Source organism: Ailuropoda melanoleuca, chromosome 2 (assembly GCF_002007445.2).
Source record: "Ailuropoda melanoleuca isolate Jingjing chromosome 2, ASM200744v2, whole genome shotgun sequence".
NCBI lineage: Eukaryota > Metazoa > Chordata > Mammalia > Carnivora > Ursidae > Ailuropoda > Ailuropoda melanoleuca.
In genome coordinates this window covers 71,616,243-71,643,444 of record NC_048219.1, presented here as the reverse complement: position 1 = coordinate 71,643,444, position 27,202 = coordinate 71,616,243, and the positions used below count along the sequence as shown (strand labels likewise).

Below are 27,202 nucleotides of genomic sequence, written 5' to 3'. Positions count from 1 at the left end.
TGGAGAGTACCTAACTTTTCCACTATATGTGCAAGCAGGATGGTAATCCTTGTATTTGAATATTTAAATATAACATCACTACTGGAAGACTTGAGGATTTTGGGTTACCAAAAGTCATCTTGATTATGCTAAACTTCAAGTATAATAGAATAAGGTCATAATGTATCTCCAAAGGTCTTTAATCTAAACAAATAAAATACAAAGCTATTCATAAGTTTTATTAATTACTTGAGGGAGAGCATACTAGTTGCAATTTAAATGAGGAGCTAACAGTGGGAGCACACAAGAAAGAATTCTGACTCTTCCAGATAAACCAATAGTATCAAACACCCTTTAAAGTACTGCCAGTGATGTTAAAACACATGGACAATTATATGTTAGATAAACAATAAATTTCAGCTGAAGGCTTATTTTTTAAGAAAATTAATACTTAGAAGTGTTAAATCCCATCTAATCCTTTGGAGAACAAGCAGAATGAAATTATGATTACAGGATATTCAAAGAGTTCATTCAAAGTAAAATCTTTCCTGTAGTTTCAGGCTAAGAGAGGTTAGTTTCTTGCATAATACTAGCAGATTTGGGGAATCTTAATCATATTTTTGAGAAAGAACTATTCCTTCACAAGACTATATTCTTTATTATTATTTTTTTTTAGATTTTATTTATTTATTCGACAGAGATAGAGACAGCCAGCGAGAGAGGGAGCACAAGCAGGGGGAGTGGGAGAGGAAGAGGCAGGCTCATAGCAGAGGAGCCTGATGTGGGACTCGATCCATCCCATAACGCCCGGATCACGCCCTGAGCCGAAGGCAGACGCTTAACTGCTGTGCCACCCAGGCGCCCCAACACATGACTGTATTCTTAAACATGTACTGTATTCTTATGGTATAACTTGAGGTCATCTTTTTCCTTTTGGTCAGAATACATGTCCAGGTTAATAACACATGTCAGTGCTTCCTAACAACATTTAAGGGAAACATTAAATTAACCTTCATACAGTAAAATTATGCATTCTTCCCATCCCTTTGCTAATATTTAATGGAGAAAGGGAAAACAAGCTGTAAGGTGTGGTGAAGACAGGTAGGGAGAGATATGATATGTGCTCATGAATGTACAAAACATTTATAACTGGGGCTACCATTATCATTGTTATCTTTTAATGATATTAAGGAATAAAGGTACCGCTGCTCTCATATTTACCTTGGCAAGTTCATAAACATTTCTTGGACTGAAATGATTGAGAAACAGTGATCTACACACATGAAAAAAAATATGATTTAACTAAAAGTAACTATATTTCCTCAAAGTTCTTGTTCTCATACAATCACTGGGAAAATACAACTTAAATAAAATAAATATATTTAACTATTTTTCTTATAAATGTGTGTGTCTGTGTGTCTGAGATAATTTTATATTTACTTTGCTGGATAGTATGAAAGGGAACAATTTTTCCCATTGTAGAAAGTACACTAACATAGTGTTAAAGAGATTTGGATTCTAAAACAAGCTCACCAACATATGTTGCTATATATGTGAATTGAGGAAACACCATTAACTAATCTATCCTTAGTTCCTGGTTTCTAAAATAAGTTGATTGAATTTTTAAAATCTTCAATATTCCTTTTAGGTCTGATATTCTTTGAAACAACATGTAATGAAGAACATTTTAAAATACTACAGTCTTCTTCAACACCAAAATGAATTTTGTTGGTATGTTGATTTTTTGTTGAAATTTAATGCTCTGTAAAAATTTAAATTCTTTTATGTTTCCAGTAGCAACCTGCACAGTTATGGTAAAATGCTACATTCTGGGGAATATATATATATTTTTTAAAATATAGAAAATTTTTTGATTCATTATTCATTCATGTATTCAGCAAATTTTCATTGAAGACCTAGTATACACATTGAATTACCTCCTGGAGATAAAAAGAGCAGGAGAACGAGGTGTTTTCCATTAACAAGTTCAGTTTCTTGATATCCTGCTTGACAAATTAACTTTACCATTTTCAGAAAATACTTGTTAAAACAAGTCACAGAGGAAAATATTATAAAATTATAAATTTCAATGGAAAAAGTATTTGATCTGAAAATTAAATGTATCCTTATGAATGGGTAGGACAAAATTAATAATGAAGTTCTTACCAAAAACTATGGAATCTAAGCAGGTAAAGGAGTATGGAAAATTCCACCCCAATTGATGTGAGTCTAGAAATCCAGTTCCATTGCTTCAAAGATCAGTTATTATGGGACAACCTAAATATGGGGGAAAAAATCTGATCATGAAACCAAACTGACTCCTTTCTTTGTGACTAATACTCTATTTCTGGAAAATATGCATTTCAAAGCACCATGAAGAGCTTAAATTATGAAAGAGGAATTCAAAGGTTTGAAAGCTCAGCTGGTCTGAGGTGAGGAAAAGAATGTGGGGTTTGAAACACCAAAGTAAATTACTCTAGGACTAAACTCTGGGAAATCAAGGACCATACCCTAGAACGACCCTTTTCAGGGTCAGGATTTACTGACTATTACTACTTATGACTGTTAAACTTAAATTTCATACTCTTTCTTTAATCAAACCTTTCTCATTTATACTAAATCCTTTTCGGATGAAAATATTTAGTTCGAAACGACTTCATTATTTTTCAAAAACTGAATTCATTACAACTTACTGTTAACAAAACTCTTGATTCTTATTTAGTATTAGCATTAAGTATACTTATGGGAACAGGGTACACATTTTTAAGAATAAAAGCAGCAATATGAAATGAAGAACATTTAAAACTATCATTGTCTTTTTGAACACCAAAAATAAATTTTGTTGGCATAGGGTTTTTTGTTGAAATTTAAAAATATATTTAATCACTTGTTTTCCACCTAAGTATTAAAAATGTGATAAATATATGACCAGAGAGAACTGTATTTTGAATGCTTAGTCTTGAGTCAGACAAATATTTTCAATTTAGTGTTCCAGGAGTCAAATCTCCTGTCTAATTTAAATCAGCGTCATTAAAGCTATCATCTCTGTCAGAAAAAAATTAAGGTTAGCACATCTGCAAGGCAGTGCAGCTCGCCAAGTTCCACTGTCTGCAGGCAGGCTGCCCAAACAAACAAAAAGTAAATAAATAAAATAACGAATGTCACTTTTAGTCATTTGTGCTGAAGCACAGTGCTACTCTTTGCTTGAATGGTGCTAGTGGAGGGAGTTCAAAAACAGGAAATGAAAGGGGGAAAAAAGGCTCTTTCAAGAATTACTGACTCTAGACACCAAACTGCTTTTACCTCTGAATTCTCTGCTTGTAAAAATGCTAATTTACCATCATTCTGGAAAAAATTTAAAAATATGCTACAAATTAATAATCTGATATGACTTAAAATGGAAAAGTTACTTTTGTCTTTTTGATAATCTTTCCTCATCAAAGTTTGGCCAAAGAATCTGAAGAAAATAGGCTCTTTATTAATAGTCCCTCTCTAAAAGATGCTATTTCTCAGAGATGCTTTTCTCAGAGAATTTCTCTGAAAATAGTCTAATTTCATGCACAGATGAAAAGTTGTCTACCCTTACTTGTTTGAGAGCCCCAGTATGAAAAAATAGAAGAAAACTACTAAAATAGTAGAAAACGACATTTTAGGTTTCTAATTTTCATAAAATTTCTTAAATTACTTTTTAAAAAAATTCAAGATCCTTAAGTGGGAAGAAAAATGCATTTTTAGTGCATGGGCTGTTTTTAATTTTTTCCACCCTACTTTAGTTGACTACAGCATGAAAAGAAACCAAAAAACTATTTTACACTAAATGTACTGTAGGGAAGGGAGTGGTGCTAGTGGTTAAAGTGTGGGACTTGTAGCTCAATTTTTTGAGTGCTATTTCTGGCTTAATTACTGGCAAATTCTGTGGTTTTGTGATAGTTGCTTATATGGTCATATGTGGGTTTGCCTATCTGACAACCACTTGTGAATGCTCCGCACTCCTAAGAAGCAAAGTGAAATAGAGACTTGCATTAAACTGATCCTACCTCTTTTAATACAATCCTTAAAATATTTTATTTCACGTTTGTCCTCATAATATTCTCTGGTACCCACCATATCTAATGTCTACCAGATATTGCAATTGTGCTCATTTTTCCATATCTAGCCTGAATATCATTGTGTCCTAATCATTAAAGTTCATTTGGTTGTGAGAAATAGGAATCTTCTCTGGCTAGGATAGGACACAAAGAAAATTTTTCTTCCACTTATGGAAGAGTTAATTTATCACACCTTTATGACTGAGATAACTTAAGCCTGTCAGAAGTGTGGGTCACCATTCAGAGTAGTAAATACATATATCAATTGATTTGCTTGATATATATCCTATAGGATATTTTACACAAGAACCAAAATATGACTAGTTTACTTTGTTATCTGATAGGTGCAATGAATGATGTTTGCTGTATACTGAATGTTGTGTGGCCTCCCCCCACCAATTCATATATTGGAATCTAATCCCTGATGTGATGGTATTGGGAGGTGGGGCCTTTGTGAGGTAATTAGGTTACAAGGAGAAGCATTGGTGAGTGGGATTAGTGCTTTTATAATAGAGGTCTCAGAGAGCTAGAAATTTATGGAGGAGTAACAATTTCTTGATTTTAATATCTGTTATATAAATCTTGATTTCTCTACATGTGCTCTTTGAATAATTTTTTACATTATTTACAAATATGGTTTATATATAGCAGTCTTTTAAAAATCAATATTTTGGATAGTATGGAGGGAGAGAATACTCTAAGATTTCTCTGAAAGAGCTTCAAGAACAGTTGAGCAGTCCAAAATGATAAAATGAAACCAAAATGTAAATAAACATATTTTATATATTTATGTTTATATATAAAATAAATAAATAATAAATACATAAATAATAATTTATTTATTTATTGTGAGGAGTTGGCTTATGTGGTCATGGAGGCTGAGAAGTCCCATGATCTGCCTTCTGCAAGCTGGAGACCCAAGTGATATAATTCAGTTGGAGTCCAGAGGCCAGATAACCCGGAAAGCCCATAGTATAAATCTCAGTCCTAGGGCAAGAGGCAATGAGCTGAGCTGAGATATCCCAGCTAAATATTTGTTCTTGAAGCAGGAGAAAAGGGTGTTTGGGGCACCTGGCTGGCTCAGTAAGTGAAGTGTGCAACTCTTGATCTTGAGGTTGAGAGTTCAAGCCCCACGTTGGGTGTAGAGATTACTTAAAAATCTTAATTTTTTTTTTAAAAAGGAGAAAATGGTGTGTCAGAAAACGCATCATGGACTAACACTTCTTCAAGCATGTTCTTAGACAACTCTCCCTTTCTTCAATACTTCTCACTTACGGTGGCTGCTAAAAGTCTATTTTTTCCAGTTTCTGTTGTGTTTTCTCCTCATTTCTTTCTTCTAGTCCCCTGGAATTCTCCCTTAAGATATGTAATTTTATCCTATGCTGATTACTTTTCTTGCAAAAATACTCAATCTTTTATCCCTGTCCTAGCCCCTGAAATTCTGAGGAACAAAATTCTGGCAATGCAAGATTCAGGAAAATATTTTAGTAATAGATTTGGAATGTAAATGAACTCAAAGATGTCCACAGGCAATGGGAATAATAGGCTGGATAAGCATTCCTTGTAAGTATTCCCCAGAAGTATTGCTAAAGACAAGGGTGGTAAAGACTGATCCAGGTTTTCAATAAATAGTAAGAAGTATCTTTCCTGGTCTATAGTCAGAGACTAAATAAGTACATATTCGTTCAGAGCACTATAATATCCATCTCAAAATCCCTGGATAATGTTTACATTTCATCAAGCTATTTATCTGAGCTACCAAGGTGTGTGTGTGTGCGTCTGTATTTATGTGTGTATTTAAAACATTTCTGATCATTACATGATCAAATTTTATGTAAGTTATAATCTCAAATAAAACCCATTTAAAACAGTACTAAAGAATATAGATTTTGTAAAAAAAAAAATTACTTTCTATAAGTAATAACAGTTATTCCCGAAGCAGGATTCCTTATTTCCTAATTGACTTATTAATAGATTTTTCTTTCTTTACCTGAATATTAAGCTTCTAGGATTTTGGCCAATACCCCATTCAAATATTTATGAAATCACTATCCATATATATGACATATTTTTGAGAATAGCTCATGGCACTATTTTTGCCATGGTCTGTATTTGCAGTACAATATGAATATGGTTATATATGAATTAAAAATTTTATGTGTTACCAATGATTTGAAATCCTTATATGAATTCCTTGACATTTTCCTTGTTTCATTCTTACCCATTCAGCAAAATTTACTCAGATATTTTGCTTCAGAATTTTTGGATAATAATAACAAAAGAAGACAGTGGAGACTACAGGAAGCAGTGCTGGTTGGTTGCCAATATCAAAGTTCACGGGAGGTCAGATACAAACCATACAGGATCCTTATTATCAGGAAATGGTAGAGATGAGGAGGAGATCTAACCTTGATGGGACAGTATCAGCAGAACCGATCATTCTGAAGTTTGAACACTGATATAGTAAAATATTCCAGTAAACTCTGCCTCAAGGAGTATGTCGAACTTTGTCTTGATTGTCCACACCTCAAAACTCTTGTTTCAACCTTCCAGGTTGTTAAAAGTCCCACAGTATTGCCAGTATCTTCCTGCGGGTCCAATCCCAGAGCTTGGGTCTCAGGAATATAATGACTCCTATCTAAAGTTCCAGCGTTTTAAAATAATGGACAAAATCACAAACAAGCTCTTTCGTGTTTTAAAGCTGCATTAAAGTACACAATTAAGTGTCAACAAAAGCATACAGAGTTCAGTGAGAAGAGGAAACCAAGACTTTCAAGATACAACATAGCATGAATGTGTAATTTAGAAGGAAATATGTTTACTAGAAAGAAATATTTATCTAAGGCTCGATATATCTTCTGCCTCAAAGTTTTAAAATTTTGAACTAGAAGTTCTTTTTTTTAATATTTTATTTATTTAAGAGAGAGAGAGCACATGCAAGGGAAGGGGCAGGGAGAGGGAGAAGTAGACTCCCCGCTGAGCAGGGAGCCCAGGACTCTGGGATCATGACTGGAGCTGAAGCAGGTGCTTAACTGACTGAGGCACCCAGGCGACCTGAAGTACAAGTTCTTATGTAATACTTGGAATTTTCAAGATGTTCCATGCATTTACAAAACATTAATGTAATTATGATATTCCTTCTGTTTAACATATTGAATACCTGTTTTCCTTTCTCAGAAAGTAGAAAATGACTTAAGGTTAATGTCAGTAGTGTTTCCTGTCTGCAGAAGTGTATAAAGTCATAAAGTGAATTTAAAATTCCAGAAGAGAGTGAAACTTGAGAGTTGGCATTGAGATAATCAGAACTTATCTTCATTTATCTTTAAGACAAGTTTTTTATTTCTAAGAAATAAATGGTTTTCTAAGAAATGTTTTCAAAGATATAACTCTTTAGTTTGATTTATAGATTTTTTTTTAAGGCTATAAATAAGGTCAGTAACATTACCTTTCCTTATTTTAAGATTTGTAGTACTGGAGATTTTATTCATTTTAATAGTTAATCTATAAGAAAAATAATGTGCCTACTATAAAATACAAAAAAAAATATAAAATGCCTTATCAATAAGGAAAGAATTAATAATGAGAGAGGGGGTGAAATAAAATTTTTGTCACATATTCTGTTTCTGTATTCCTAGTTTGAGCTCTGAGTATGCCTAACCTCATCCTTAAAATGAAACTATTAAAATTGCCACATTCCTGCCTTATGAAGATGTCATGAAGACAACAACAAAATAAGAATTTTGAATAAAAATGTTGTTATAGTGACAAAGGTGTTTTGCATTTAAAAGTATACCTTCATATGAAATATTGCTTGTTTTACAGCCATTTAAGTCCATATGTGATTTTCCACTCTTAACAGATTACATTGTGAAAACTTTCGAAATAGGATCTATTGTTTGTCCAGCATTTCAATGTGCAATAATTTGACCATACCAGTACTGGCAGAAAATATAATATTGGGTGGGTTATTAAACACTGAGAATCTGCAAAACAAATTAAGTTGGAGTTATTCATCACAGATGTTTTAAAAATCAGATCTATTTTGATATTTAACCATATTCACCAGCCTTAAATCTTGTATTTGGTGTTTGTTGTTGCATCAAAAAAATGTATAAGACTGTCATATAAAAATAACAGCAATATGGTATATAATTCAGAAATCTGTTTTATGTGAGTCTTCTGTTTCCAAAGCACATGCATTTGGTTCCAGAATGAAATGAATTGGTACAAATGGTGGAGGCACAAAACAGATTACATATGGCTGTCTGGAAATAATAATCATTTTAAGTCAAAAATACTGACAAATGCCAGTGGGGTAGATCACTCTGTGAAGGCAGGGTAGAGGTGGAAAAAAAAGGAGTCTACTTATTTGAGAAGGTGTAATGATGCCTTTGGTCATCTTGGTTCCTTTTACTATTTATATTATGAAATGATAAGTGTCCAAAAAAACCTATATGTTTGAGTAAATTCTTAAAAGGTAATTATCCCTTTAAAGAAGCTGAAATCCTTCCTTCGGCAACCTTATTTTATTAGGAACGGCCAGAGTGAATCAAGATGAATACTATTCTAATGATAGCTGGGCGCCATGTATAGTGAAACATCATTGGGATACATCATTGGTGTGGTACTTCCTTTGGCCGTGACACGTGGTTCATTGAAATATTTAAAATCCCATCTTCTTCTACTGATAGAGACGTTGATGCTGTCCTGTACCACTTTGTAGAAAGTTGTGTTATATTTTTGCTGACACACAGGAGCATAGTAAATGCCAAATCTATTCAATTAAGAAGAAAAAAAGATACAGAGAGTAAAAATATCTTGACAAAGGTCCAAAAAAATATTCAAGTTTTTACCCTGAATCATTCTGTCCTCGTCCCTCTTTTCTACTTTGGACAATTATGAAAAAGAACTAGGATGACAAACACAGCTAACTAAAGTATATATTACGAGAGGTGTACATGCATGTACAAGGCCATATTCTGTGCTTGTTGTGGGTTCACTTATATTTTGTTTTCTTTAGGTTATTTTAAACAGGATGGGTCAGTCATTTCTGAGTTGGCTCCTTCAACACTCCAACAGACCAAACTTTTCATCTGAAGAGTCTCTTTTATCATGGAAATTGGGCTAAATTTGGATTTCTCTGAAGTTCTGTAAGTTGTTTCACAGGAAATGTGCCAAAAAATACCGGTCATCACTATGGGGTACTTGTGAGCTAGGATGGACTATGGAAATAAACTTTTCTGTCCTCTCTCTACCCCCAGTTTTTACAGTATAATGGCCTATCTGTGAGGTAAGAGGGACTAACACCATTTTTAAACAGAGCCTAATTTTTAGCCTCTCATGTATTAGAAAAACTGTAAAATAAATGTCAAAGTGCTTAGTCATTTCTTTCTTAAAATAATTGACCTAAGTTCAGAAAAGGGCAAGAAAGACAAACCATTAGGCACAGTAAGAGAGGGATTATATTCAACAGCAATTTTCTTTTAAACATTTTAAGTATTTCTGATGTGTGCATGAATTTCCCACCCCCATAATAATTTCTCACTCAATAAGTGAAATTTGGTGCAATGGTTTTAGTTATAGTAAAATGTTTGGAGAATATGTATATACATATACTAGGCATATATGTGCATACTTTTTATATAACATATGTATTATATATACCAATATCTACAGTATATGTAACGAAAATAGGAAGGCTAAAGCATCAGTATGAGAAAAGAAGAGTGAATGTCAAATGATTTAAAAGATGGTGCATCTTTTAAAAAATCTTGCCACTTAACCTATTTCTTCTTTCCCTTAATTCTACCTGTAGTGATTTAGGTCTTATTATGTAGAGTTCTCTCTATTTCCAATACTTTATTACTATTTATATTATGGCCATCCAGCTCTGGACCAGGTTTCTTCATTCTGAGGTTGGTTATTGAGGTCTCCATAGTTAAAACATTGGTTCTCAATCTGTATCTCCTGATTCCTAGAGATAGGTGAAGAGATTAAGGGAGAGCTATGAACTTTTCACAATGTTCACTAAAGCTGAACATTTACATCCCCCTAATCTGAACTCCCAATCAATTATCAAATTATTATCTTAGTTTCTCTAAGGAGCCAATATGGACAGTCAACGTAAAATATCGCTACAAAAAAAGTGACCATTTTTTATCTAAACCATTTCCATCTTGGTTTTCAAAGGCTTACAATCAGAACGAATTCTACAAAGTTGAGCAAATATCTCCAAACATTGTTTTTTAATGTGACAAGATAGGAGATGTCATATAGCTAATTGTGCTCCAAAGTAAAGACCTATGTGAAGGAAGCTGTCGTATTCTGTTACATTCTGAATCTATGTATGAACTGCAAGGATTGGCTGAAAGATGATCTAGGAAGTGAAGCCCCTGGAAGTTATCCCTTGAGAAGTTGAAAGTGGTGAGGTGCATATCTTCCAGCTTCTCTCTGTTCCCTTTGTTGTTTAGTGTTACCCTTCCTTTTGCAGAATTCACCTCCTGTAACTCCATGCTCTGGCTCCTGAGAGGCTCTAGGTCTGGCAGCTGGCTACAGACTGCAGGGGTTAGACATAATTACTTACTCCTTACCATGAATCTACTATATTTCCTTCCAGAGGCATTAATTCAGACCCAGGTTATGCCTAGATGGGCAGTGGCCAGAGGAATTTAGACCACAGAGTACAGAAAGCATAAGGTAGTAATAACCCTATTCACCCAAGACACTTTGCCTGAAAGGACCCTTTCACCCCAGTGAGAAGGCCTGAGATGTGACCAGAAGGTGGGGCATGCTAGACTGCATCATTTCTCACCTTCTAGAACATTCTCAGGCCATGGAATTCTCAGTAAATCAGGAGAGCTATTGAGAAACAATTTGGAATATCATCCCTACATATTGCTGCAAGCGCTGTTAGCTATCTCTGGCTATTGAGTTGATTCATCACTCTGGCAACCTCACAAATACGTATTTCTAAACTTTGTATTTATTTTGCTTTTTTACATCTAGGAGAACACCTATAAAACAAGTTCAGAAATATACAAAGAATTGAACAGAAAAATCGTGTTTCAGAAAGTTTCGCAACTGAAAATACAAATTTTTCGTTTTGAGAAGATGAAGGATAATTAAGATGGTAAATTGACCTATATTTCCATCATAAATTTCTTAATTGGTAATTGTACTTCCCACATTTAAACACAATATAATATGCAATCATTTTATGAAATTATATTAATAACTTGAGTTGGAATCTGAAAAGCTAGTTGGTGATATTTCTCTGCAGCTAGTATAAGGCATCCCAAACATTCTGCCAATAGCATTTCTAACATAAAGTGGGGTTTTCATATGTTCGTTTCTTTTAAACTGTTATCGAAGAGGTAAACTTCTTCATGTGGGAATGGTTCTTTGTCACAGAGGGTGACAGTCATCTTGCAGGTATTTTTTGCTTTAGTATTAGTTGCTTTCCTCATTTTATATGCCTCATCTATGTTAAACAATTGCATCTTGGGCCTCCATCCTGTCTCTGAAAGCCTTCCTTCCAACTTCTAAACCACATACATGGATTATCTGATTAATCTAGTAGATCATGAGGTATATTTTGATAATAACTAACAGAAAACAAGGTTCCTAGAGATTAGTGGACATACGGGCCTCATAAACTTAGTTGAGGATCCTTAAACATTGAAATGTCTTAAATACTCAGCATAGGTCCTGGTCGAAGTGTCCAGTCTTTGTCAACAGGAAAATGTATTCATTCACTGAGTCCTAATGTATGTTGGCTACCTTATTGGGCACTGTTCCAGAAAATTTTTGAAAGAGACATCTCAGGAAATATTAAGGAACAAAAAGGAGCCAACAGGAGGGAATAATTTAAGCTTGGAAAAAATGACCAAGGAATCTATATTCCAGGTTTAAGTGGATTACTTTGAGGAAGGGTAAATAGAGGGAATTTAGAAACCTGCCTCTTATTGTTTCCTCTGTGGAGTGACCATGTTTTCAGCTCCTGAGTCCCTTTAGAGGAGCTGTGGGCCTAAATGCTTGAATATCTCTGCTAGTATCCTTCTTTGTCTTTTCTCCTCCTGCTTTGCCCCCCCCCCATTGGAGATCAGTCAGAATCAGCTGGAAAATTAAATTACTCACCCCCTCAGTGTCAGCTCCCATACATCTTTCTCCTCCTGCCTCAAGAGTACAGTTCAGCTCTTTAAGAGACGAGACTCTGAATGAAGGTAGTGCAGAATTTAAACATTTAAGAGAGAAACTTGTCAGTTTCAGAATTCGAAGGACAGCTTCACTATAAGATCAGGGGTTTTGACCTCTTGGGTCCCTCCATCTCACCTTCCTCCCTTTCTTCTAATTCTCAGTTTTAAAAAATAAATAAATAAAAATACTTTTCGGAGCAGGCAGAGCAATGAGTCCTCTGGTTCCACGTCTGCTATAAGAAGCAGATTTTTACACAAGGATAAGGTTACGGCTGCCAGCCCAGAACTCCAGCAGTGTGGCAAATCAGACGCTGGGCTCCTCCCCTCCCCCGCCGACGAACGAGAGGCTAACAGACGGGTGCAAGTAGACAAGTAGCTGTTTTTATTGAATACAGAAGCTCCTTGAAAACTCTGTGGGCTCCGGGGCTCTCCTGCAATTCCTTTCATTCCCAAAGTGCTGGAGCCAAGCACGCGTCCCGCGTAACTCCCTCCCATTTCTTCTCGGGGATTTGGGTAGGAGAGGAGGGAGGAGAGGAGAGGGGAGATGGGGGTGGTTGGTGGGCTGGGCTTGCCCAGAGTCCTGATTCTTGGGCAGAGGGAGAGGGGGGCGGGCTCGCGGCCGACCGAAAGGCGTGTGATTGGGTCTGACCCTCAGCCGGCTTGTCAGTTTCTCTCAGGGTAAGGGGGGCGCGGGAGCCGAGTGGGCGGAGGAGGGGGCTGCCCAGAGCCTCTCGTCCGGCCCACTGACGGCATGAAGGCTTTAGGGGCACGCAGTCCTCTCAGATTTTCGGTTGAAGCCCCTCATCTGCCTTCAGTCTGAAGGCAGGGCCCCGCAGAGGACGGATTGGAGGGTCCCGGCCGGCGGGGCCAACCGAGAGGGAGAGGAGGGGGCGAGACACAGGAAGGAAGCAAACCATCAAATTTTAAAGAAAAAGCCCTTTGACTTTTACCCCTCTCCCTCCTCAATGGCTGTGTAGCAAACACCCCCGAAGATACCTGGGAAGGGACGAAGTTGGTCTGCAATCGCAGTTTCGTGGGTTGAGTTCACAGTTGAATGCGGGGCTCGGAGATGGAGCGGTGGTCCTCTAGGTGGAAAACGAAACGGTGGCTCTGGAATTTCACCATAACAACCCTCGCATTGACTTTCCTCTTCCAGGCTAGAGAGGTCAGAGGAGGTAAGAAAAAAATGGTTTTGGGGAGGTGGGAGAATGCCGTCTGTCTTTGCCATTCTGAGCCCTCCCCCTCTTTGCCCTTTATCCCCCGCCTTACCCCCTACCCCCCAAAACCCCAAAACAATTCTCTTAAATAAAATCCAGATTGTAACTGCCACCAGGTTGAAGTGAAGGCTGGAGAGAGAGATGGATGTAGGTGGGACAGTAATGGGAGAAGAGGTAGCAGGGAAAAAGATCTGTCAGGCACAGAGCCTGCTGAAATGCCCTTCACCACTTTCCAGCGTCTTTGAAGAGGAAAAATATTACCTTGAACACAAGGGCAGTTGTACAAAGCTTTTGTTTGAGGACTAGTCCCTAGACTGCCTTTGAACACATCTTCTGGTTTCTTCAGATTCTAACTAATGGAAATATCTTTTTAAGGGTGAGCTGAGGAGAAAATATAGAGAAAGGGTATAAAATGAACCTTGATAAAGTTCTTTGTGTGAAACAAAGTGAGAAACAGGCTCTTTTACTTTTAGGGATATAAGAGAAAGCAGAGGTGATGAATCTAGAAGACTGAGAACACCGCGCGCGCGCGTGTGTGTGTGTGTGTGTGTGTGTGTGTGTGTATGTGTGTGTGTGTATGTGTGTGTGCGTGAGTGTTTGGCATTTTGAAGAGATTTTAAGTGGAAAAAAATTTGGCAGATTATAAAGAACGGGTTGAAGATAGGGAGAAGACTTCTCCCTGAATTTCAGTCCACTCCTCTCTACTATGACCCCCAATCCCAACCCCCACTTCTTCTTGCAGGTTGGACGTGCAGTTCTCTTGGAGAATGATGAAACTCGCCAAGCAAATGGGGTGGGGGAAGAGGAATAGGGATTGGGAGGGAAGAGGAGGGGGCCTGGGATGGGGTGGGAGGGGAGAGGTAAGGAAAAGTTCCTACGTGGCACCACCAAATATTCAATGACCAGACCTGCTCAGAAGACTGCAGCCCTGTCAGTACCCAAGAAGGGAGAGCGACTTCACTCCTCCCCTCTGCCTCCTCCCTCCCCTTCCCCCGCCCTTTCCCGCAAAGGCATCTGGCTGGAGCGGTCCGTTAGGTGCCGTAGACACGACTGGCGGGCAAAGGCCTTTGGAGTTAACGGAGCCCAAACAGCTTAGAGTAGAAAAGCGAGCTTTGTCGGGAGTGCACAGAGAAGTGGGGGGTAGGAAGGAGGGTGGCGAGGATTGGCTGAGGGAGAAAGAAGTTGTCAATCCCAAATGCGCAGGCTTCAGCAGAAACCTGAGTCTGGCCCTGGTAGATGCCAAGATCTGAGTTTTCCCTAATGGGAATTAGCGCTCCCGGAGGCCGAACTCTGGGAAACCCGGTCTGTATTCCTTCCCCAAGCTTAGTGGTGCTCACCTTCCTGAGTAGCAGGCAGTGCTGGATTATTCTTAGCTTGGCTTTTCCTGATAAATACAGTCAGAGCCTCAAATTTAAATTTTGCTTCAATTTGGATACAAGTTATGCTAATTATTTTGATTCATTCATTTCAATATTTTCAAGGATAAATGGTAGAGTCTTTGAAAGTGGAATCCATCAAAAGTTTGCTTTTTACCTTTGGTACCTGGTCACCAGCTGGGTTGGTCATTTCTGTCAGCAGTTCTGCCCTCTGCTGGTTTTATTTATTATCTGGAATTTAAGTAGCTGTCTTAGAACCTAGGACCTCTTAAAATCCTTCTAACTACAGTGATGCTGGAAAAGGACACTCCATTAAGAAAGTACAGCTCTACTACTTCTTTTTCAGCTTATTACACATACATATGGACAAATGTATCACAATGCCAGCTCTTAATTTCAAAATATAGAAACCAAACTTTCTCCAATGAAGATGGTTGAGATATAAACTCAAGAGGCACCATTGCAGACATTCAGGAATTATTTCAGTGAAGATATTTATGTTCCTTTTCCACATTTGGCCTCCCCTAAAGCTCTAAGGATATCAGAAAGGTCAAATTTCTACACTTGTGTTGCATAAATTGTCTCTTTTCAATCTAGCTTCAAACCTGAAACACTTTTAAACAAACATCCCAGTACCGCATCAAGTAAATGGTGGAAGAAGAACCCTGCTTATTATTATAAGGCCAATAATGTGGGAAATAGCAAAGTTTAAGGATCACATGTTGTTTTTGCTTGTCATTTCTGATGCAATGTCTTAAAAGTTACAAGAGTATTTGGATATTCAGACTGTAAGATTAGGTAACTCGTGTCATGAAGTTGCTAGGTGCTTATTACTTCCCACTAAGTAATATTCACAAATCTACTCTTTTGGCATTTTTGCCACTTAATAAACTTCAAAAAGGAAGTAATAGTATACTAATGCTTTAAAAGGAAACACTGGCCTGAATCATCACACAAGGAAAAAATAAACCCAGTGTTCAGTTCTTATGCTAGCCATTAGATTTGCAATTGAAGTAACAATGAATATGATTTCATTTCAGTTTCTAAATAAAAGTATTATGTACTTAATTTATTGATGTCTGTGAGATGCAGTGGTGCAATTTGGTTGCTAAATCAAAAGGTAATTTAGAACAGCCTATTTTCATCTAAATTTGTATTTCTTGGATTTAAGACACTAATGCCTGAAAGAGTCCTGGGTTCATAATAAATTAGATTCTAAAGAAAGTGTAGCTAGAATCCTAAAGTATCTGCCTTACAAAGAATAGTTCTTGGAGTGAATGGATTGAAAGAAAATTTATACTCTCACACAGAACCGTATTGTTTTACTTTGCAAATCCAAACTCTACAACTTGGTCATCTTTAACATGCCTATTAAAAATTTTTAGTATTTATAATGATTTAGTATAAGAGTTATTTTATAATATATTCATTTGTGTTAATTTCAATTTTATGTTTCGTATATTTCCCTGTGGTTAACATAAATGTTTTATCTCAGAAATTTATGGATTTCTTTATCAATTAGTCCCACTGGCCATTAGGGAGGACCTGAGATTTACCTGGAATTTACAGGGACTGTGCTCTGATTGTATGCAGAGTGATCGTTTTAAGACCTTTAAAAACAAGTAAACTAATTGAATACTAAGAAAAATAGTATCTAATTGAATCATTTTTTACTAGTTAAAATGGTACTCAACCTTTGGTAGTTAAGCCAATAGTTGTCTTGCAAAAAGTTGATTAACTTTATGAGCACCTTTCAAAGCTTGTCAGCAATTGGTAGTGAGCCTTGCTGGAGTGTTTTGAGTGCCCAGGATCAGCAGGTGAAATGGTGCTGGCCTCCAGAGTATGTGCTAATTCAGCTTTGCAAAGAGATCAAGTTTGTCCCTGTGGCTTCTTAATCATGAATCAGTTAGAAGGTCAGATACACTTCTGATAACAAATGAGTGTCTGCTAGAATTATTTAATTGTCTTTCCTCTTGTTTATTAAATAAAAATTGACACAGTCTAATAGGAAAACAAAAAAGAAAACCAGGTATCTTATAAGAAGCATCTTCCTGTTTGTTTTATACAGATTTAGGTGCCACATATATATTCAATTAAATATAGACGCTTTCACAGAATTGTCTGCTAGTTTTGAAATTAAGTTTATTCATATCTTAAAGTGACAATTTACTTCATAATAAATACTTAACTGAGACTCTACTTTATAAAAATTATTCTCTAAGAGGTATTCTCATATTTTTTTAACAAAACTGTGAAGTTGCAAATGAGAGATGTATATACCTAGGTAGTATAATTACTTACAATTCATTTAATTGCCATTTTAGGTTCTGTGTTTGCTTCAATGTGACTAACATAGAAAGAGCATATTATTCAAGTTAAGTTGTCCCTAAAATATAGCAAGGTAAACATGAATCTCTTTCCATATTCTCGGGTAGGATTTCTGACAATAAATAAATAAATAAATAAACAAACAAACAAATAAATAAAAATAAAAACACAAAACACAAAACAAAACCCCAAACTAAACAGTCAGTTTGCTTCTTTTCTGAAAAACCTCTCTTCACTTTGGTTAATTTATTGAAGCATTGCCTATTTGATAGCGAATGATCATGCGTGGACTCAAATCAAGCTTAGCTGAGTGTCTGTGTAATAAAAAGCTGAATTTTTTAAAGGAAGAAAAGATGTTTAGATTAGATTTTTTAAAGAGAATGCTAGAGATAGAAATTATAGTAGAGATTGTTTCTTTTCACTACCTCTCACTTCACTAATTAGGAAACCAAGGCACAGAAAAGTTATTAGCTGAATGCTTTTTCTCAAAAAAACATAAAAATATTTCTATAATATTCAGTGATTTTCTAAGTAAATATTGTGAAGGTCTGCAATAGTGGTAAAAATATTTGTAAATAGTAGTACGTCTGAGACTTTATGGAATGACCAAATATTGCTTAACTGTATGTGTTGGAGTTTAGTGAGAAGATGGAATAAGTGAAAATGATTGATTTAAAGAAATCAGAGAGGAAACAGAGTTATAGAATGCATTTAAAAATTCCTGAATTTCCTGAGTTTGGAGAAAGGTAATTTTTGACCATTTATAATGTTAATATATCTAATTATGAGAATCCATAGGATTATCAGTATCAGAGTAGAAAGCATAATAGTTTGTAAAATATTTTGTGTGTGTGTGTGTTGCTGGATTAGGAACGTAGTTTTTTATGCACTCTAAAGTTGTTAATGGAGGACCAGGCACACTTCAAATTTTCAAGAAGCTAAGAAATTATATACTTATATAATATAAAAATATTATAAATTATATATTTACTTCAAATAATATATTCATTTAATAATACATCTATGTGTTTATTACAAATGATGTCAAATTTCTATGATTTTAGATTGACTGGATGACATATACTATATATATGTATGGTTTTAGTACTAAACCAGATAATGAATTATTACTTGATATGGCTTGTTTAATAGATAATCTTTTCCCAAACAAGTGGCAAACTTTGGGAAAATATAGGAGAGCACTTATGAATTTTTCTTTTGCATTGTTAAGGCATCTGAGACTACACGAACAACTACCTCAAGAATAAATGGACATGAATCTATAGAGAAGTAGACACTCCTAAGAGATTACCATGACATTTGTTGTGCTGGCAACAATGGGACATCTAGTATTTCCACAGAATGAAGAGTTTTCCTATCTTTAGGGAAAGCAGTACATGTCCTTAGGGCCCTGAAGAAGAGACTGTGGAAGCTAATGTTTATACTCATGATCAACACTAACAATTTATATGAATATAGGGTTTTATAAGTACTGAGCTAGCCCATCATTTTGTATAGTTTTTAATGATTATACTCAGGTATTCAAAAGCCAGAATTCCATTGTATTTTAAACACACTTTTCTTTCCTCCGACCTTTGGAGAAATAATTAAGGGCAGTTGGTGTAATCATTAGGAATTCAAGGCAACTACAGAATGGGGGCTGAGAGCTGATCTGCATTTCTGCTTTTACTACTCCACTTCCCTCATTTGATACTGGGGAAATGTGACCTGAGCTGGGAGTGGTGAGAGGAAACCAAACTTTGTTTTTGACCATTGAAATTTTGTTCCTTAGCAAAGGAGAAAGAGAGGTATACACAGATGCTATAAAAAAATTAGTGTTCTCTAAATTCTCTCCCCAAAGAGGCAACTTTATTTATTTTTTTAATGATTTTTTATTATATTATGTTAGTCACCATACAGTACATCGCTGGATTCCGATGTAAAGTTCGATGCTCCATTAGTTGCGTATAACACCCAGTGCACCATGCAATACGTGCGCTCCTTACCACCCATCACCAGTCTATCCCATTCCCCCACCCCCCTCCCCTCTGAAGTCCTCAGTTTGTTTCTCATAGTCCATAGTCTCTCATGCTTCATTCCCCCTCCAAAGAGGCAACTTTAAATGCAGATTTCAGTGTAGCTTTTGGTATACTCTAATGACTTTCCTAAATTTGGACTTTTTTCTTTAATTTCTTTTGCAATTTAATTCAGAACATAAAGATTTAATTTTTTTCATTTTAAACTGTTTTTCTATATTATAATGTGTCTACTATATGTGTTTCTTTTTCTTGCAAAATCCTAATATAATTTTATTTTTATAGGCCTTTTTTTCCTACTTTCCGTTGTCTCAAAACTCAACCCGAATAATACTAGCTGGTAGAGAAGATGAAAGTCGATTTTAAAGTGATTTAGTGAGTAGTGTCTATTGGTTGCAGTCTTTGGCCTACTACTGACTTGGCTAGTGGTTCTTTAGACATTGGCTGATCACCAGACCTACTGTTATCTGGTAAAATAAACTCTTTGCTTGCTGCATGGAATTAGAGACAGTGCTATTAATTTAGGAGAAAGAACTCAGAGAAAAGAAAGGTTATCATATTTCAGAGTAAGAGACCAGCTTAAATACGACTTGACAATTGAGAACTAAAACAAACCTGTGTAAAAGTGCTTTAGCACAAAAAACTTTTGCAATCCCTTCAAACCTCCTTTTTTTTCCTTAAAAAGCATTTCTTTCTTATTTTAAACAAATTTAATTGGTCTTGAATGGCCCTGTACTGCACAGGCAAATGAAGGTCCCTATTCATAGAACTTGAGCACATAGAGTGTCCGTGGAAGCTTCCTTCCTCTGTCTGACTGGTAAACTGGCATCCGGGCTTACAGGCGTGAACCTTCCACTGTGTGAGGTGGTTGGCTTTCCTTCCCCACTCAGCTCTTCACAAACAACTTCCCAAAAGGATGACTGCCAGAGAGGGCAGTGGTTGCAATTCCTGACAGAGCTAATAAGAAACTCTAAAGCACTTTTTCACTTTGTGCTCTTATTAGAGAGCTCTGCAGAGAAAGAAGAGCCATGCATATTATGCTATTTTCCCTGGCTTTTCTCTTTAGGCTAGAGTGAACAGTGAACCACAACCTCTTAGCTGTCACTCTTCTTTTTGAATGCTGATGAGTCTTCAAAATACTTCACTGGTTTTGAGAAAAAAATATGTTGTGCAAAAGGCTTAGCATGATGGAGAGTGGCCTTCAGGATGGGACCCCTCTGTACATTCAGGCTCATGACCAGTCATTTCACACCTGCCACAAACCTGCCCCCATTTACCTTCCACCTCAGCAATGTTAAACTTCTTGCCCGTGTTCTCCCCTGTCCTAGAACACACTATTCTCTTTCCTTGGACTATCTGTTCCTTTCTCATCCATCTAGCAAATGTTTTCTCCTACTTCAAGTTTTAGATCAGGCTTCATATCTCCAGGCAGATAGAATAGTAAGATCTAACACTAAATGCACGCTTATTATTACGTGCCAGGTCCTGTTCTTAGCACTTCTCACATAGAATCTTATTTCATTCTGAAAATTGCCCCGGAAATAAGCTAATATTAAAATATACATTTTTTTAAAGATTTTATTTATTTATTTGACAGAGAGAGAGAGAGAGAGAGTGAGTATAAGCAGGGGGAGCGGCAAAAGGAAAGGGAGAAACAGACTCTCCGCTAAGCAGGGACCTCAATGTGGGGCTTGATCCCAGGACCCTGAGGTCATGACCTAAGCCAAGGGCAGACGCTTAACTGACTGAGCCACCCAGGCGCCCATAAAATATACATTTTACCCATGAAGGAGCTGTAAAAAGGTGAAGTTAATTATCGTGCCTCAAGTCACACAGCTTCTATGTGATAGACCCGGGATTTGGGCCTAGACAATCTTGTTTCAGAGCCCATGCTTTTGATCGTTTGTCCATGCTTACTTTATTGTGTGTTATAATGTTTCCACACAGCCTTCCTGGCTTATGATTATAATGCCCTGGGGCCTGACATTAATGGACAAATCATGCAACTGCACCACAGTAAGCTTCGTGTCAATTGTGTGAATAACTTGAATGCCACCAAGGAGAAATATAAAGAGGACCTGGCAAATGGCAGTGTTATAATTCACATAGTTCTTCAGCCTGCATTAAGGTTCAGTGGTGGAGGCCATAGCACTCTTACCATTTTAAGAGCAAACCTGAGCCCTAATGATGGTGGAGAATGTTAAAGGCTGTTGCTGGAAGCCAGGAAATGTTACCTTGTTTCCTCTGACTCATTTCAGGAGAAATTGACAGCTGTATCTGTTAGCATTCAAGGTTCAGGCTGGGATTGGCTTGGTTTCATTAAGTAATAAGGACACTTACAAATTGCTGCCTGTTCTAATTAGGATCCGTTGCAAGGAACCACAAGTCTTAGTCCACTTTGGGAGAATGATGTATGGTTGTATGCTTATTACCTTCAGTATAAAAGTGTCAGATCTGATTATCTAAAAGCTGTTTGGAATGTAATCAACTGGGAGAATGTAGCTAAAAGATACAGAGTTTGCTAAAAAAGATATATCATAATTTTAAAAAAATTATTCATTTATCTGTTAGTCTTCACATAGGAGTTCCTGGGGGGTAATGACTATGAATTAGCTTTATTTCTGTCCTCAGGGTCTACTGAGATGCCAGAATGCACGGTATATGATATAGTCACTATTTAGATTATAAATTGTCTTCTTAACTTTGCCCAGTGGACTGGAACAAGTTTAAATCTAGTTAACTTGGGAGTGGTGTGAAGTGACCTACTCATGTCTTGTCGTTAGCAGTAATTAGATCTCTCCCCCTTTCTTTACTTTTTCTCTGCTAGTGAGTGAATTGGGATATCCCTCTAGCTTTCCTCATTTGGAGAACAGTTTTTGCACATTCTCTTCAAAGGCACTTCTAAATATTTGAAGCTACTAATTGCCTATATTACCTCTAAAATTGTAGTTTGCTTTAACCTAGTAATCTGATAGAGAAAAACACCATATGAAATGGTATTTTTGTTTTGACAGCAAAATAAATCATCATTTCACTGTCTGCTGATGAGCAAGAGAGTTTAAGCCAAGAGTGGTATCAATCTGTTAAAGTAATAATTGGGAAAATTCCAATCATGTGTTCATTTTGAAGCTTTCATCTGTTTTGTATGCTATTAGGGATTTCTGATTTTGCTTAATAGCTATTAGAAAGAGTAGCCTATCTATATTTATTGCTTTATGATTATTTTAATAAACTCATTCTAGAAACTAATTTGCATATTATACATATATTATAATTATTATATTATGAAGTACCACCTTTAAGCAAGGAGTATATAAAGTTTCCAGTGCTTAATAAGAGACAGTAGTTGCAGAATTGTTTTAGAAGAATGTTATGTATTTTTTTATATTCTATTCCTATCCATTGTATATTTTAGTTACACTAAAATCATTAAGACAGGTATCTTTATCTGTTTTAGTGTGTCCCAAGCACATAGAACAGAACCTGTCACATAATTAGTATTTGATAAATCTTTGTTGAATGAAGTGAAAGTGTTGGTTGAAGCTCTGATAAATTGCTCTTCAATAATCTAACTACCTGAGATATGATATAAGGTTATATATATATATCAGTTATTGCCTGCGTCTACAGAAGTGTATCGAACAGATTTTTGCTGGTGTAGTTGTCATTTCCTGAAAATGTCAATCTGTTTTGCCTCCAAGCAAGCTATGATCTCCACCTTGAACACTTCCAAACCCCTTACCATTGCTTTTTTAGGATTTAGATATTATCTCCTAAAGGAATACCTCTCCTCAATGGTAAAGACTGAGGTAGTTGACCTTGCGTAACATTCTGAAGCACACTATACTTACTCCAAACCTGAATACTTACCACAGAATATTTTTGATGCTAAAATGAAAACAGGGAATGCATCTTTTTTCATCTATGTAAGAAATTCTGCCTTCTAGAACTATATCTGGAGCAGAATAGATGGCCAATAAATGTTTATCATATGAATTAATGACCTCATAAGCAAGGGATTATACTAGAGTAAAGAAGACAGAGGTAGTCAGCCTTGGCTTGCTATCACAATCATTTCCAGTCCCATCTCTGTGGATTTTGATTGAATAGATTTTGTATAGAATCCAAGCATAGGTGCTTTATAAAGCTTCACAGATCATTTTGATGCATTTCCAAAGGTTTATGAATCTTTTGTAAAGAGAAATAAATGCACAGAAAAATGGGAATGTGTCTAGCTTGTATAACAGGGCACTGGAAGTCAAGTAAAAGGTTATTTATCTGCTGTGTGCAAATCATTTGATAAATACCCAATTATCCAATAGCAGTGACTCTGGATAGATAACTGATTATGATAGAGATCATGCTTTTTTTTAAATCCTTCTCTCCATAGCATGTAATAAACTAAATGCCAAAAAATATTGCTTTTCTCAACATTAATGTCATTAATGTCAAATGCTTATATTGAAACTATAATTTAAGTTTTATAATAAATATTTTAATAGCTTTGGCCACTTGTAAATCAGAAATGCCAAGCTTTTTTAAGTATCACACTCTCAACTGGCATTTGTTCTTTCCTTCAACATCCTGAGTTGTGATATTACTTCTGCTTTCAATTTTCAGTTCATAGAAGCTTTTTATGATACAAGAAAGTTCAGGACTGAGGCTGTTCAATAACCATGAAAATTAAATGACTCTTTTTTAGGTGCAATCAGTGTTAGGTGCCCTGATTACAAAGACAGGATGCCAGTGTCTATTTTCATGGGATATGTGTGTTATCAGGAGAGTGCTGGGGTTAGGAGAATGGGCTAGGGCCACATAACACAAGACTGTATAGATATATTTTTTTTCTGCATAGCACGGAATCATGTGACTAATTAAAACATACAAGAGGCTGCTAAGTTGGCAGAGTCAGTATAGACATGATATCTATCCATACTAGGTAGTTCCCCTTGATTGCAACCACTGGATCTTCTGACAAATAACCAGGGAACAGGGGTCATGCTGTTTTTTCTGGAATAGCCAATCCACTGTAAAGTCACCTGGGGTTCCCCAAGATAATTAGTACATTTAAGTCACACTTGATACAGGGCTATGGCCATTATGGACTTGAAAAAATGCATGAATGAATAATCTTCCTGTTTTATAAGGAAGTACATTAAACAAAATGTATATACAGATTTATAAAATTTGTTATAAGACAAAGATGTAGCCTAGCATTTTAAACCTTAAATGTAATCGTTCTTGTTATTACCCAACTTGTAGCATGTTTTAGGACACAAATTATAAGTAGAGTTGTTTGTTTTTTTCTGAGGATTCATATACTGGCTCAAGGTCTCTATGTTGATTATTTGAGAGAATAAAATATGCATTATAATCATTTTTAAGTCATAATGATTTCTTTCACAGAAAGTTGTATCAAATAGAGTTTTAAAATAAGTGTAATGACTAATTATAGCTTCACATAATGTTAATAGGCTGGCAACTCCCAAAGTTTTATTTCTATCACATATCTTTTGCCTGAATTCCAGACTCATATACTCAACTGCCTGTTCAGCCATTTCCAGTAGAATGTATTAAATCATCTCAAAATTAGCATACTCAAAATTGAATTGTAGAACCTTCCTGAAACCTGTTCCACCCACAATCTTCCCATCTCAGTCGATGATCAGTCATGATGTTCGAACTAAAATATTTGGAGTAGCTCTGACTCCTTTTCTTTCATACTCCATATCCAACCCATCAGCAACCCTGTCTGCTATATCTTCAGAATATATCCAGAATCTGACCCAGTACTTCATATCTCAGTCCAGGATTGCAAAATTGACAAAATTTTACACCTCAAAGATTGCAATTGTTTCTTCTGTGCTCTCTTCCACTCTAATGTCCCCACAGTGTGTTCTCAAGGCAGCAGCCACAGTGGTCTGGAAAATTTGTTGGTTCGTGTTACTCCTGTCCCTTCAGTAGTTTTCTGTCTCACTTGGAGTGCAATCTAAACTCATTGAACATCCCACAGGACCTATACAGTCTGTCTCCAAACTGCCTCCCCTTTACTTCTCTGGCCTCATCTCTTATACCGCTTTTATTTCCTGTGCGGGAGACCTGAATGTCTCCTTGCATTTCCTCCAACTCCTCCCGTTTGTGGCAACTCCTATGTCTGGTTCTTTGCACTTGTAATTCCTTTTGCTTAGAATGCTGTGGTGTCAAAATATCAGGATAGAGAAGCCTCTTATGCCTTGCAAGACTGCTCAAACATTATTTTCTTATTGAGGCCTTCCTTGTCTTTCTTATTTGGTACAAAATCCATGCCTCCTCAACCCTCATTTAGGATTTATTTTTCTTTTTAGTACTATTCAAATATTTGTGATTTGTAAAAAGTAACGACTTATTTAAATTAAAGGTGAGGATTTTATGTTAAGGCATTCTATCCGGTGTAGAATTAGATATTTTTGAACTACAAGGAGTACAAATATCGCCGTAAAGTATTTGGGCAGCTTCTAGACCATTTGTAATCCACATGATTGCCATAGCTTTTAATTTTATGTTTCGTATTTAGACATAGTCAAAGTGACACTTAAATTCCACGTAAAAAAGTATTTTACTTATTTGATGAATATCATGCACACCGATTCAGTTGTTGTAAGAGATTATAGTTGTAGAGAAATGGTAATGGGATTTTGTTTAGCTGGCTTAACAGGGCAATAATGTGGAACTTGTGGTTACTTAAAACGTAGATGGGAGATGTTTACAGGTGAAGACATAAAAAGCAACTACAGATTAAATATTGTTAAGGAAATGTACATACATGCTAATATTCAAAGCAAAATTTATTTGTTATTTCCGATCAGTACTAAATCTCAGCTAGGATCACAGGGTCTACACATTTCTCTCAACCACTGGGTAAGTCATAATTGGAATAAACAGTCAATGGTGGGGTGTGGATACAGTGGATTATGGTGGAAGCCACAATTTTTCCCTTACTTCTACTTCAGAATATTTCACTCTGTATTTCTTTTACCCTGATCTTTCCAATCTTGAATTGCACCGGGTAACTGACTTTTTAAAGCTGGTATTTTCATGGGATCGTAAGGAAGCACATTTACATTTGGTCTTTGGGTGTCTGTTTTCTGAAATGGTATTACCATTAGGCTTGTTAGGTACCTTGGTGTTGCTGAAATTAACTATAAAATTCCTGGAACTACAGGCTACTCTTTTATACATGTCTTTGTCCATGTTATTCTCAATTTGATGCTATTCTTGGTTTGAGTATCAAATATCCAGTTTTTGCAAGATACCCATCAAACACTTGAACCTTGAGATACTTATATTTATTTTATTCTTTTTTATCCTGAAGGGACATATACTCTCTAAACATAGATTTAAAATGACAAAACGTATACGTTTATTATAGAATCCCTTGGAGATAAAATGAACTCTAAACACTTCCCATTCCCAGGAGTATTTAATGTAAATTCTACAACTATAATCTTATAAGCTTAAAATTTATTAATGTATTCAAGCAGTTTGTTTCTAACATTTTATATTTTCTTTGAGAACAAAGAATAGATTACAGAATATACACAAAAAGTCTAATCATTTCAGCTACAAAGAGTTGTGTTGGGGCATAGGAAACTTATGTGATTTCTATTGACATTATTTATGCCACATAGTCACTTAAAGATGAACTTTCATACTTTTTGTTTTTTAAATATGGAAGAATTTAGGTCAATATGTTTTATTTTTTTAATACTTCATGTTTGTGATACAAGATTGGTGTATAGCATATATGTGTTTGAAATAAATGAAGAAATAGAATCAGAGAAAAGACACTAAATATTAGTTTTTTTAAAGATTTATTTGTTTATTAGTTTATTATATATATAGTGAGAACACATGAGTTGAGGGGAGGGGCAGAGAGAAAGAACCTCAAGCAAACTCCCTGTGCTGAGCACGGAGCCTTATATGGTGGGCTTGATTCCACAACCC

The 27,202-nt window shown here is 36.0% G+C and overlaps 1 protein-coding gene and 1 pseudogene across 2 annotated transcripts in view; both read left to right on the top strand.

The window, feature by feature from the left end:
* The first annotated feature begins 12,851 nt into the window (after positions 1 to 12,851).
* COL11A1 (collagen type XI alpha 1 chain) overlaps positions 12,852 to 27,202 on the top strand; it is a 188,127-nt gene continuing 173,776 nt past the window's right edge. Inside the window, exon 1 of one of the 2 annotated variants that reach the window (XM_011224596.3) lies at positions 12,852 to 13,437. In XM_011224596.3, the coding sequence (XP_011222898.1) occupies positions 13,317 to 13,437 (121 nt within the window). In that variant the 5' untranslated portion in view covers positions 12,852 to 13,316. The remainder of the gene's footprint in view (positions 13,438 to 27,202) is intronic. The other variant, XM_011224597.3, reaches the window with a different exon arrangement.
* On the top strand, positions 21,184 to 21,744 carry LOC100468663 (annotated as a pseudogene).